Genomic DNA, 13,712 nt, shown 5'->3' with positions numbered 1-13,712 from the left:
CCTAGCAAAAGCTCCAGCTGTTTTTTCTGTTTTGTTTGTGGTACCGGGGGTGGAACCCAGGGCCTTGCACGCACATGCCAATGAAGAAAAACCTTTGTAAGTGATTCACCGACAGTTTAAAGGAGCCAACGAGGAGTTGGACTGCGACTAAATTATTAGTTCTGAAGGTGTGCTGAGTTTTGCTCTCCCTGGAGGTTTACTTTGGAGTTTTAAAGCCGCTGTCCTTCCATGAAACAATCGCATCTCGAATATGGCAGACATTACAGCCAACAAAATTATTTTTAGTAACTCTGCAAGGCACCTATGAAGCTTTGTAAATACAGCAAAGCTTCAAAAGCCCCCATTCTACTCTCCAAAAATCAAATATCACATAACTGTCGGACTTTGTTACAATCTGGCTACCACTATATATAATTGCATGATTTTATAATCCTAAACAAGTGTGTGAGAGGCCGTGGCAATAACTGGAGATCCTGCTCCGCTCCTGGCCTCACCCAGGGAAGTTTGGATACTAAGACACAACAAAAATAACGGTGTCCTTTGTCTTCTCTGCACTCCTCAACTGTGCCCCGCGGCAGTTCCCCAAGCCAGCAGCCTAACAGGAGACGAGGCGCTCACCGCCTTGAGGCCGGGATGCGCTGGGAAGCGGCGATCACCGCAGCGCGAGGACAAGTTTGCAGCCTCGCGACCACCCTGCAGCCCGGGCCGTGGGGTCCGCACCGTGACTTCCGCCTCCCGCGAGGCCGGCGGGCGCCAGGGCGGAAGTGCCGCGGATCCCTGCCGCTCGGGAGGAAGGAGGCGCCTGCGCCCACCGCCGCATCCCGCGCCTCGCTCGCCGGGCCCCTCGCCCGCCGCCGCCCCGCGCCCTACCTCGGCCGCTCGGAGCCCGGCCCTCAGCGCGCCCAGGGACCGACCATAGGCAGGAAAGCTCCCGCCCGCTCCGCTCGCTCCGGCCGGCTCGGTCCAGTCCACGGCAGAGGGCCGGCGGCGGCGGGGAGGCCCACGCCAGCGCCCGACTCCCAAGAGTCCTCGCCGCGGGCCCGGGACGCGGGAGGAAGAGGCCACCACAGCCCCGGAACGTGAGCCCCGCGCGCGCGTACACGCGCACGCTTCGGTATCGCGAGACCGGTCGCCTGGCCCGCGGCCAGAGTGCGCGTGCGCGGGGTGGGGGACCGCTGACGGACACGCAGCCCGGACTGATCTAGACTCCCGCCAAGGGGAGTTTGTCACTCCCACCCTGTGGTGTCAGAACGTCTACTCACCAGGTTTGTCAGTTATCGGAGGCCTTGAGTACCAGCCTCAGTACGCCCTCAGGGCTCAGAACTGGATGTCTGCGGCAGCCGAGGATCTGAGGGTAAAACATTAACTCAAATACGTTACCTCTGCGTCTTCTTTATTTTTCGTGCAAGGGGAGAAAGTGGAGTGAAAGGGCACGGAAAAGAAGAAGAATAGGGGGAAGAATAAGCAGAAGAAAGAAGGAGAGTGAGGGGAAGAAGAAGTAGCGAGGAGAAGAAGAGTAAGGGCTGATATCCACGAGGTTTCTAGTTTTTACAGACACAGTTGGAAAACTCCATAGGCAAGGACAATGATTTTATATATATATATATCAAAATCACAAAGAGGGCAGGTAGAATCTGACAAAGCAGTACCCCGGAACAGGTGGCCCAGCCCAGGAAAGAGCCAGCCTTCAAGGGAAAGTAGCTGACATTCCAGACCGTTAGATAGAGTTACTAAACATCCCTGCATTCTGGGTTCATCCATTCTCCTCGTCTAATCTCTGCTGATAACTGCGGCTGTGCTCCACAAGTCGCTTTTCACCGCTGTTCGTAAACAATGTTTGACCAAGTGTGCTAGGGACTTCTCACACACGTGAGAAAGACTCATTGTTCAGTGCACGCCTTTAATCCCAGCACTCGGGAGGCAGAGGCAGGCGGATCTCTGAGTTCAGAGCCAGCCTGGTCTACAGAGAGAGTTCCAGGACGGCCGGGGCTACACAGAGAACCCTGTCTTGAAAAACAAAAAGACTCGTTGTCCTTCAGTTTCTTTGGTTAGAGTGAGATGCCCAGCTTCCAAACAACATGGGAATACTCAGATGATAATGGCATTAGGGACTTCTGACATACGATATGCAATAATTAAAAGCATTTTGTGGGATGCCCAATAGTACTTAGGTTTTCGTTGTTTAAAATCCCTGGCATCTCTTAGAGTGTGCTATAGAGCTGAGCCACCAGCCTCATTCCACTTTGGCTGTAACTGTTTCTGTTGCAGAATCCACTCAGTGTAAAGATGGGTCTCTGCCTAAAGCACCTTCTGATTGGTTTAATAAAGAGCCGAATGACCCATAGTTAGGCAGAGAGGACGGGCAGGATTGGGGTGCAGAGATGAATCTAGGTGTGCCTAGGCTTGGAGTAGGCAGGACGCACACAGAAGAGAGGTAACCAAGCCACATGATAGAACATAGGTTAATAAAACCAGGCTAATTTTAGTTAGAAGAGCTAGTTGGGAAAGGGCCTAAGCTAAGGCCAAGCTTTCACAATGAATAAGTCTCTGGTCGTCATTTGTGAGCTGGCGGCCCAGAAAGGGGTCTGATTACAGTTTCATTCTGAGTCACTTTGTTATATAGTTACCTGGATTCTGGTAGAGTTCTTACCATAAATACATAACATGAAATTAATTAGCAGTCTTCCCATACTCCAAACCCACATACACTTCCAAGGAGAAAAACAAAAGCTGTCCAGCAGGATGGTGACAGAAAGCCCACCTTGGAGGCAACAACTTATCTTCCTCTCGTAAGAGAACTGTTACTCAAACAGCCCCTCCCTCCAAAGACCCCTGAGCTGTCAGCAACAACATAGTTTGGGTATTTTTGATTTGTTTAAAATGAAAAAAAGCAAAACAGCCATAAATCCCAGAGCTGCCGAAAAGACACCTACCTGTTCTGCAGAAAGGACAATGGTGCTCGTGGCTGCTCCAATGGGCCTTGCTTTGGCCGCAACTCAAGATGTCCCTTGGATGAACCAGCCTACTGTCACCCGAGATGACCCTGCTCACAGATACACTGGATCTTCCTGCAGCAGTCTTCAGTCTGGTCAGAACAGGAACATCTCCCCAGCCCATGACAGCCAGTGCACACAAATGACTCGGCTGTACAAACAGCACTCCCTTCGTGTTTCTGAAACTTCCTTCCTGGCACGGCTTCTATGCAGCGGTGTGGACCTCTGAAGACTAGTCTTAGCAGTCGCATTGTCTGCTGGCGGCTTCTGAGTGCTGGCGGAGTGGGCCATGGGGGTTGCAGGAAAAGCAGGTGACTAGGAGTTACCAATCCCAAGCAGCCCAGAAACAGCTAGACTTTGACAGCTAGACTGCAGGGATCGGGGGTCAGAGAGCTGAGAAGCGAGACTGTGGAGCCATCAGTCCTGTGCGTGAAAGAGGAAGGCACTGAACCGCTGGCTCTGCTTGCTTAGGAGCTGGACTACTGGCGCTAGAAGGCCACACTTGAAAGCAATATCCTGGCACACTGCATTTGGAGTTTCCCTTAGAATAGAGCAAAAGGACCCTTGGCTCAGGACGAAGTGTCAGTGTTTTGTGTTACACCGGACCATCAAAGAGGGTCACTCCAGAGTGTAACCAGGCTCTGAGGCAGCGGAGATGCACAGTTTCTGATGAACTGAACTCCAAAAGCCCATGCAGAAGCATATTTATTGTCACACCAAAGTTTTTATTTTTTTATTTTATTTATTTATTATGTATACAATATTCTGTCTGTGTGTATGTCTGCAGGCCAGAAGTGGGCACCAGACATCATTACAGATGGTTGTGAGCCACCATGTGGTTGCTGGGAATTGAGCTCAGGACCTTAGGAAGAGCAGGCAATGCTCTTAACCACTGAGCCATCTCTCCAGCCCCCCACACACCAAAGTTTTTAGAGTAAAGCAAGTTCCTCATACCAAAACACAGATCTAGTCTCCATGCTGCTTTTTTCATTTTATTTATTTATTTATTTTTGAGACAGTGTTTCTCCGTAGCTTTTGGAGTCTGTCCTGGAATTAGCTCTTGTAGACAGGCTGGCCTCAAACTCACAGAGATCCGCCTGCCTCTGCCTCCTGAGTGCTGGGACTAACGGCGTGCGCCACCACCACCCAGCTGATCACCATGTTTCTCGAAGGAGTACCTCACCCTTGCAGATTTAGCCCTTATTGTGCACCATTGCAGTACTCAGTAATGCAAGGATTCCAGGTTTGCCAGGACTGTCTTGTGACTCTTCAAGGTCCAAGTCCTTCCAGAAAACAACTACTTCATTCTGATGTTTACCTAGGTACAGTGACTCTAGATTTCCAACTACAGTGGAACTTGGAGGTGATCTCTATGCCATGCTCTATGGTGTTAGTATTGGCCTGGGACCTGAGAGTCACATCTGTCTATCAAAGTGATTCAGCACAGGACTGAGTTGCATGGTATCAGTACCACCTTCAAAGGAACTGGAGACAGATCAACCACGTGGACAGCGATCTGTCTAAATGACCTACAGTAAAAACCGAATAAACTGGGCAGTGGTGGTGCATGCCTTTAATCCCAGGGCTCAGGAGGCAGAAGCAGGTGGATCTCTGTGAGTTCAAGGCCAGCCTGGTGTAGAGAGTTCCAGGACAATCAGGGCTACACAAAGAAACCCTGTCTCAAAAACAGGAAAAACAAAACAACAACAATAAAAAAGGGAACACTTCTGCATTGCTGGTGGGAATGCAAGCTGGTACAACCTCTTTGGATGTCAGTGTGGTGATTTCTCAGAAAATTAGGAACTTTCCTCAAAACCCGTAATACCACTTTTGGGTATATATCCAAAGGATGCTCAATCGTGCCACAAGGACATGTGCTCAACTATGTTCATAGCAACTTTGTTTGTCATAGCCAGAACTTGGAAACAACCTAAATGTCCCTCAACCGAAGAATGGTTAAGAAAAATGTGGTACATTTACACAATGGAGTACGGCAGCTTGAATTTTGCAGGAAAATGGAGCTAGAAAACATTATTTTGAGTGAGGTAACCCAGACACAGAAAGACAGTTATCACATGTACTCACGCATAGGTGGTTTTTAAACATAAAGCAAAGAAAGCCAGCCTACAAACCACAATCCCAGAGAACTGAGACAATGCAGACACTAAGAGAGACTTACATAGATCTCATCTACATGGGAAGTAGAAAGTAAAAAAAGACAAGATCTCCTGAGTAAATTGGGAGCATGGGGACCTTGGGGGAGGACTTAAGGGGGGAGGGGAGAGGCAGGGAGGGGAGCAGAGAAAAATGTAGAGCTCAATAAATATCAATAAAAATCTTTTTAAAAAAGTTAAAACTTCCCTTTTTATTTAAACAGAAAAGGGGAAGTGATGTGGGATTCCCCTCTGTATGCTGTGAATATCATTGGTTAATAAAGGAATTGCTTTTTGTCTATAGCAGAGCTATAGGGGAACAGAGCTAGGTGGAGAAAACTAAACAAAATGCTGGAGAAAGGAGGTGGAGTCAGAAGCCTTGGAGCCACCTGAGACAGATGTGCTGAGACATTGCTGGTTGGCCACGACCTTGTGGTGACGCACAGATTAATGGAGATGGGTTAAATTAAGATGTAAGAGTTAGCAAATAAGAAGCTAGAACTAATGGGCCAAGCAGTGTTTTAATTAATATAGTTTCTGTGTGATTATTCTGGGGCTAAGTGGCCAGGAACCAACAAGCAGCTCTCTCCTCTTACAAGAGTGAATTCTAGGCAGCCAGGGATACATAGAAAAATCCTGTCCCCAAAAAATAAACATACCATATTACATTTGTATTTATATTGTGTGTGTGCGTGTACGTGCTTTGAGGTTTTTTTGTTGTTGTTCTTGTTTTTATTTGCTTGCTTGCTTTGTTTTATTTTGTGGGGGTGCTTCAGGGGTGTGGGAAGAACATGGGGGAACTGGAAGGTGAACAGAAATGGGGTGCACGATGTGAAACTCCCATAAAAAGGATATTAAATTTATAAAAACAAAGTTGGGTAGTGGTGGGCAGATCTCTGTGAGCTCCATGCCAGCCTGGTCTACTAAGCAGTTCCAGGACAGCCAGGACTACACAGAAAAAGCCTTTCTTGAAAAACCAAAAACAGTAACAACAAAAATCATACTCTTGTGTATCAAGAACCTCAAAGCAGCGTTTTTGGGAGAAAGGAGTCTCAAGTAGACCAGCTGAGGCTGGACTTGATATCCTAACCCTCAGAGTGCTTTGAGTATAAGCATCTGCCACCATACCCGCCTCAAAGAGTGCCTAGTGAGAACTTTCTAAAGTATGTACACAGAGCTACCGAAAAGCTTAGAGCCTCCAAGTGGTGGCACACACCTTTAATCCCAGCACTCATGAGGCAGAGGCAGGCAGATCTCTGAGAGATTGAAGCCAGCCTGGTCTACAGAGCAAGTTCCAGGACAGACAGGCCTACACAGAGGAACCCTGTCTCAAAAACATAAAACAAATTGATTAGTCCAATAAATTCCGTCACTGATAAAAAGATTTGGCCAGTGTTTGGATAGCTGTTTCCTCTAGGTTGACATGGTCAAAGTCATGGAGAGAAGCAGCCCACACTGCCACAAGTAGCAGACTCTTTTTCAGAGAGCTCCACTGGGGTAAAGATGAGATTTTTAACTGTGTAGGCTGGCGAGAAGGATTTCAGGACATGTCAGGATAAAAAGGTTTATCAGATTTTTGAGATGGATATATGGCATTCTAATTTTATTACATCTTAATGTGGGGGGCTGTGAGGTGCACATCACAGAGTTTGTGTGAAGGTCAGAAGACAACATATGGAACCAAGTTCTTTCCTTTCACTATCTGGGTCTTGAGACCTTTATTCAGGTCTTTAGATTTGGCACCATCATCTTTACTAGAGCCATTTCTCCAGTCCTGTGCCTAGAGCATCCCCACATGAACAGAACATTGTGCCTGGAGGCAGTCTTCACAACAAACACTGGTTGTGTTGGAATTCTCTGCTCTCAGCTAAAGACTTCAATGAGACTTGAGGGTGACAGGACAATATACTTTGCTTTTTGGTTATTGTTTTTCCAGAGAGGGTTTCTTGGTGTAGTCTGGCGGTTATGGAACTCACTCTGTAGACCAGACTGGTCCATCTTCCTCTGCCTCCCAAGTGCTGGGAGTTACATTGCTTTCCTTCTTTTTTAGGGTTTGTGGGGTTTTTGTTGTTGTTGTTTGCTTGTTTTTTTGGTTTGGGTTTTTTCAAGACAGCGTTTCGCTGTGTAAGAGCTCTGGCTATCCCAGAACTCACTTTGTAAACCAGGCTGGCCTCAAACTTACAGAGGTCTGCCAACCTGACTCTGGAGTGTAGTCAGACATTTCTCTCCTGACTGCCAGTTCCCAAATAGCCACTCAGGGGTTTAGTATTACTTCTAAATGCTAGGCCAATAGCTCAAGCTTGTTCCTAGCTAACTCTTACACTTAATCCATGCTTCTTATCTATGTTTTGCCATGTGGCTCATGGCTTGTTACCTCATTTTCTATATGAAAAATGCTTCCTCAGTGGCTGGCTGGCTGGCTGGCTGGCTGGCTGGCTGGCTGGCTGGCTGGCTGACACCTCTCCTCCTGGTGTGTGCCACCACAATATCCTGGAACTCACTTTGTAGACCAGGCTGGCCTCCAACTCACAGGTCCTCCAGTCTCTGACTTCAAGTGCTGGGACTAAAGGAGTGTGCCACCACTGCACGGCTGACTTTGCTTTCTTACACCGTTTCCTTCTCTGCCTCAAGAATAGCTCTGAGTTTCCACACGGGACAATCTGAGATTATACCTATGAACATTCCCTTGCAGAGCAGAGGGGGACTCACAGGCCTCCACAGGAAATCCTCAAGACTCAGAAGTCCGACAAGCATGTAGTGACCAATCCCAGACTGTGCTCAACAAGGCCAGTTATACAGGGGATAGTGAAGTGTGTGAAAGGAGCTGCAGGGAACCCAGTAGCCGTGGGATTTCATGTCCATGTCTCTTTTCTCCCTTTCCTCTTCTGCAATGCTGAAGTTCAGACCCAGACCTCTTGCAAAGCAAACTGAGCACAAAACACAGAGGTGTGTGTGTGTGTATGTGTGTGTATTAATACATAGCCCTGGGACTGAACTGTTTTAATACCAGCACACAGTAAGCAGAAGCAAGTAGATCTTTGCGTTTGAGGCCAAAGTGACTTCTAGGACTGGACAGTCAGGGTTAAAAAGGGAAATCATGTCTCAAAACACAAAAACAACATAAAACGAAGAAAAAGAATAAATCTTTTCCTAAAACGAATATACAGGATTGACAAGATTGTGAACACAGGGACCATCCTGCCTCTCGAAAGCTGGGGTTACGTGTGCGCCTCCACACCTGGCTTAAGTCTAGAATGCTTAAAGAACTTTTCTGCCTTGTAATTTAAGAAACACTTATTTAATTCCTGATAAAGCTTTTTTTCTGGTAACAATATTAATTTTTCATGTATCAAGGTAACCAATGCCCTAGTCTGGCCTCTGCAGGCACCAGGGACATATGTGACACACAGACATACATGCAGACAAATAAATAAATACACATTAAAAATACATAAAATTTATTCTGTAAATTTTTTAAAAAGATGCACACTATGTATGCCCCCCAGCACTTGGGAGGCAGAGACAGGAAGATCTCTCTGAGAGTTCAAAGGTCAGCCTGGTCTACAAAGCAAGTTCCAGGAGAGCCTGGGTTATACAATGAGACTCTGTCTTAAAAAACTCACAAAGATACACCAGCAATAATACTTCTCTTACATGTGTACAATATAAAAAGGATTATAGAAAAAGCAAAACAACATATTCAAGAAAAGATAATCTGAGACCAATCCAGACTGAATTAACTTTATTCTGTAAGGAATTTAGAGACCTTGAGCAAATATTGATATTGTATTAAAAACAAAATTTGTACATCATCCAAACTTTAAAAATCAAGTCAGTATTGATACTAAAAAAATGTACTAAGCAATAATTCATTTGCGAACAAAATACTATCAGTGTTTCTTCACAGCGAGATCCACAAACAGAAAATTCAAAATGATATAACTTTTGGGCCTCAACGAGACCCGGCGAGTTTCGGGGAGCACCATTGAACCAGTGTGACTGCCACGTACTCATAAGGTAACAAACTAAGGCGGGAACAAGTGCTGATGACCAGAATTCTGGTGTGAAGTTGAGTTTCATGATATTGTTATAGGTATTTCCTCTACTTTCTTCCTTCAAGAGAAATAACTGGATATGTGAAGGTATAAAAATTATTTCCCAATTATATTTTACCTTTCCAGGACAAAGACACTTAACAAACAGAACGCTCACCTGTCAATACGGCTATTAACTATATTAAAAATGTTTGACTGTTCTTTAGATTTAATCACTAGAATTACAGACAGATATGAGCTGCCATGTGGGTGCTGGGAACTGAACCTGGGTCCTCTACAAGAGCACCAAGCGCTCTTAAGGAATGGATCTCTGATGTGGGATTCCCCTCGGTATGCTGAGATTCTGGGCAGCTGGGATGAACAAGCGGCTCCTCACTACAGAGCACCGCTCTAACCTTAAAAATATTTAACAACTCTAGTATACTCTGACTTAAAAAACTCTAAATCAAGAATATATACATATATATTTGTTTGTTCTCTTGTTTATAAGACAGGGTCTCACTGTATAGTACTGACTGGCCTGAAACTCATTATGTAAAATAGGTTGGCCTTGAACCCAGGGATCATCCTGCCTCTGCCTCCTAAAGGTTGGGATTACCTGTGTGGGTTTAAGTCAAGGATGCTTAAAGAAACTTTCTACCTCTTAATTTAAGAAATATTTATTAAATACCTGAGAAAGCTTTTTTTCTGATGACAATATGAAGTTTTCATATATCAGGAGTATTGAAAGTAGTTTTAGGTAATTCAATTACACCACTCAGAATCAGACCCCAAAAGTTCTAAAGTACAAATCTTGGGGGGTTTTGTGCACTAAATTTTACCAAGAGAGACTGTAGCCTGAAACTCAAATACCAGTATTTCATGTAATTTGCTTGTTTTCTTTTATTATATTTGTGTGCATATGTGCGCTTGTGCCCACATGTATGTATATGCGCACATAATGCGTGTCAAAGAACAACTTATACTTTGTGCTATGTGGATCATAGGGTTGAACTCAGGTGACCAGATTTGGTAGCACAAACCTCACCAACTGAGTCATCCAAGTCACCTCATCTGCCTAAGAACCAGCACTTGCTTTTTCCTTGTGTTAGACCTGGGGCACACTTAGGCAAGTGCACTACCACTGACCTAGATCCCCAGCCTTGTTCTTTTGTTGTTTTGTTGTTGTTTTTGTTTTCCAAGACAGGGTTTCTCTGTGTAGCCTTGGCTGTCCGAATTAGCTCTGTAAACCAGGCTAGCCTTAACTCCCAGAAATTTGCCTGCCTCTGCCTCCTGCAAGGTTTCATTATGTAAGCCCAGGATGGCCTCAAATTCATCATCTTTCTGCCCCCATCTTGGGTTCTAGGATTACAGGCATTTACCACCTGTCATGTTGTAATGGGGAAAAATTCATAACCTACTCAATCGGTCTGAAGGAAAATTAGACTAAAAGCAGTAAGGTATTTATATATAGCACAGTATAGCTGTCTAAAGAAACACTTCGGAGGGAAAGGAATCATATTTTCAGTATGATATGGCCACAATCACTCTCTCTAAAAGTAGGCAAGGACGAATTAGCACTCAGGCACAGTCAGAGCTGAGAGGGAACCTGAAATAGTAACATTGATGCAGCAGAAAGACATGGAAAGCTGAGGGTGGCAATCTCAAGCACTAGAGAGGTAGACACAAGAAGATCACAAGTTCAAGGCCAGCCTGTGCTACAAAGGGACTCTCTCAAAAGGAGGGAAAATAAAAGAAAAAAATGCAAAAATCTCATTATGTTGCTTATGTTTAATTTTACAAAACCAAAGGCAAACCAACTACTACTCATTTCTGATGAAAAAATTAAAATAAAAACTCTGAACCTATTTTGTGAATGTCTACTGTAACATTCTTTGATCCTGTTTATGAGTTCCAGTCAGTCAAACAGAGGAGGTAAGCTTAAAAGGCAGCAACAAACATGACAAGGACTTTACCTTTCTTAGATGATCACATCGCATTTTCAGTGACAGAGAGAGGAGAGGTCAGTGGCCCTCAGTGACTGACAGACTTTATTAGTACATTCAAGACAACACCCCACTGTTTCCAGACTCTTAAATATTGGTACCAAAGGTTGACATAAAGGAGTATCGCACTCTGAAAAGAGGTCTGATTGGAATGGGGTTTGGACCAGTGTGGGGCAGTACTTACTGACAGGCGACTTCTGTAACAAACAACTAGTTTCTTGTATTTAAAAAATAAACAAGACAGAACTTTCAGGGTCTTACTTTACAATACATTGTAAACGTCACAGACCAGCACAGGTACAAAGTAGCTCCGAGTGGTTTATAATACTTTGTATCGTCCTTTATTTGTTGGTTGGTACGAATTTTGCTATGAAAGAAAATAAAAGGAAGGTTAGAAAAAGCACACATAAAAAAGGTGAATGTTTAAGATTATTTTCTTCTTAACAATTTGTTACACTATCACATAGCCAAAATAAAAAGGCTGTTACTGAGTGGAGGCAGAGGGATAGCTCAGTAAAGAATTCGTTCTCTCTGTTCACCCCGCAATCTTTCCCTGATAACTCTGTAGTCTCAAAGCATGAAGTTCTTTTTCTATTACTGTTAGGTGAAATAATCTCAAAACCTTTGTACACTACTATATTATTAATACATTTTAGAAACAACACATTCAATAGCCCAGACTAACCCTGAATTTACAAAATCCTCTTGGCCAGCCTGCTAAGTGCTGGGATTACCAGTATGAGTCACCATACTTGGCTTGAGCCCTTGACTTAAAGCTTGTTTGTATTTTCTCTTGTTTTGTATACCTTCTTTTTAAAAAACTATTTCCCTGGGTTAGAGAGATGGCTCAGCAGTTAAGAGCACTAGCTGCTCTTCCAGAGGATCTAAGTTCAATTCCAGCACCCACACATAGCTCACAACCGACTGCAGCTCCAGTTCCAGGGGATCTAACAGCCTCACACAGGCATTCATGTAGGAAAAACACCAATGCACATAAGATAAAAAAAAAAAATTGTTAACAAAAAAATTCCCTGCCTTAAACTGGGCACTGGCATTGAATCACAGCACTCAGGAGGCAGAAGTAGGTGAATCTCTGTGAGTTTGAGGACAGCCTGGTCTATATAGTGAGTTCCAGGACAGCCAGAGTTACATAGAGAAAACCTGCCTCCAAAAAATTAAAAAATAAAAACTTAAAAATCCCCCCAAAAGGTTTCTTTGTATAAATGGAATTTCAGAAAAGCCCCCTAACCGCAGAAGCTGCTGCATGGAGAGTTTATAGCCCATAACTGGTACTTAAGATCAATGATGTATCTGTGGCTCCCTTAGAAAGGTTATCTTTAGTAGGTTTTTCTTTTTCCAAATTTAACTCACTGCAAACTTTAAAATACTGGCCACACCATGGGTTGGTCAGGACACAGAATAACTGGCATTTTCAGATGCTCCAATGAGTAAAAACTGGTAAATCCTTTTGCAAAACAATGTGGTAATAACACCTACTAAATAGATAGACTATATGGTACTTAAAAATAGAAATTCTATTCCAAAGTGTATATTGAATAAAAAGATGCATTAATGTATAGCAAAAAGTCAAAGATGGTTCACAGTTATGTTATTCATAAAAGTCAAAAGCAGAATACCCTCAAGTCCAGTATGTAAGTAAACTGCAATGTATGTAAACAATTAAATAGCATGCAGGCATGAAAAGGCATGCATTATTGCTACCTGCAACAATAGCCTGGCCTCCTCAGTATAATGCTGAGGCATGAAGAGTAGACAGCATGTAGCCCCACTATGCAGAGGTAAAAACACATAAAAGTAATGGAAGCCAGAGGCCAGGCTTCTATTCTAGATGGAGCAATGATCTGCATTTCTTCATTTAGATAGTGACTACACTCAAGTGCCTACTCCAAAATTTCATCAAGATATATTTATGTGAGGCTGGAGAGATAGCTCAGAGGTTAAGAGCCCAAGATTTCCCAGAGGTCCTGAGTTCAATTCCCAGGAACCATATGGTGGCTCACACACAACCATCTATAATGAGATCTGGTGTCTTCTTCTGGCATGCAGGCATGCATGCAGATAGAACACTGTATACATAATAACTAAATTAATCTTTAAAAAAAAAAAAGACTTCTGTGTTGGGACAGGGTCTCAAATCCCACCAAGCTGGCTGTGAAACTCAACTGCTTCCATGTCCCAAACACCGGGATTACAGGTGTTCAGCTGGCAAGACAGGTGTTTATGATTTCTATGCCTGTGTGTATTAAAGTTCGATAAACAGTCACTGAAACAAATAAGGCCTGAGGGTTTCACTTACCAGTCGGATCAGTTCTTCTTTTATGAGCCTGGTGATTTCTGCCTTTGCTTTCTGCACAGCCAGCTCGTTGGCACCTGATGATTGAGTAGAAAATGTATGGTTCATACTACTGTTCTCCACTGAAAGGAGGTCCAGGAGACCATGCTTCAGGTAATGTTAGGAAGTGTACTGCTTGCCAAGATAGTGAACTGGTACAGCTGGGTTACTTT

General features: G+C 44.2%; 2 protein-coding genes across 3 annotated transcripts in view; both read right to left on the bottom strand.

Annotated features, from left to right (window-relative positions):
* The window catches only part of C16H5orf24 (chromosome 16 C5orf24 homolog), an 11,546-nt gene extending 10,442 nt beyond the window's left edge, over window positions 1-1,104 (bottom strand). The window contains exon 1 of one of the 2 annotated variants that reach the window (XM_005355253.3): window positions 871-1,104. The gene's annotated coding sequence lies outside the window, so the exon portion shown is untranslated. The other variant, XM_026783046.1, reaches the window with a different exon arrangement.
* Window positions 1,105-8,871: 7,767 nt separating this feature from the next.
* Ddx46 (DEAD-box helicase 46) overlaps window positions 8,872-13,712 on the bottom strand; it is a 48,813-nt gene continuing 43,972 nt past the window's right edge. The window contains exons 21-22 of the mRNA XM_026782932.1: window positions 13,504-13,577; window positions 8,872-11,553 (exon numbers count right to left, since the gene is read on the bottom strand). Coding sequence (XP_026638733.1) covers window positions 11,506-11,553; window positions 13,504-13,577 — 122 coding nt within the window. The 3' untranslated portion in view covers window positions 8,872-11,505. The remainder of the gene's footprint in view (window positions 11,554-13,503; window positions 13,578-13,712) is intronic.

This window comes from Microtus ochrogaster, chromosome 16, assembly GCF_000317375.1.
Source record: "Microtus ochrogaster isolate Prairie Vole_2 chromosome 16, MicOch1.0, whole genome shotgun sequence".
Classification (NCBI taxonomy): domain Eukaryota; kingdom Metazoa; phylum Chordata; class Mammalia; order Rodentia; family Cricetidae; genus Microtus; species Microtus ochrogaster.
This window is presented reverse-complemented; position numbering and strand designations above follow the sequence as displayed.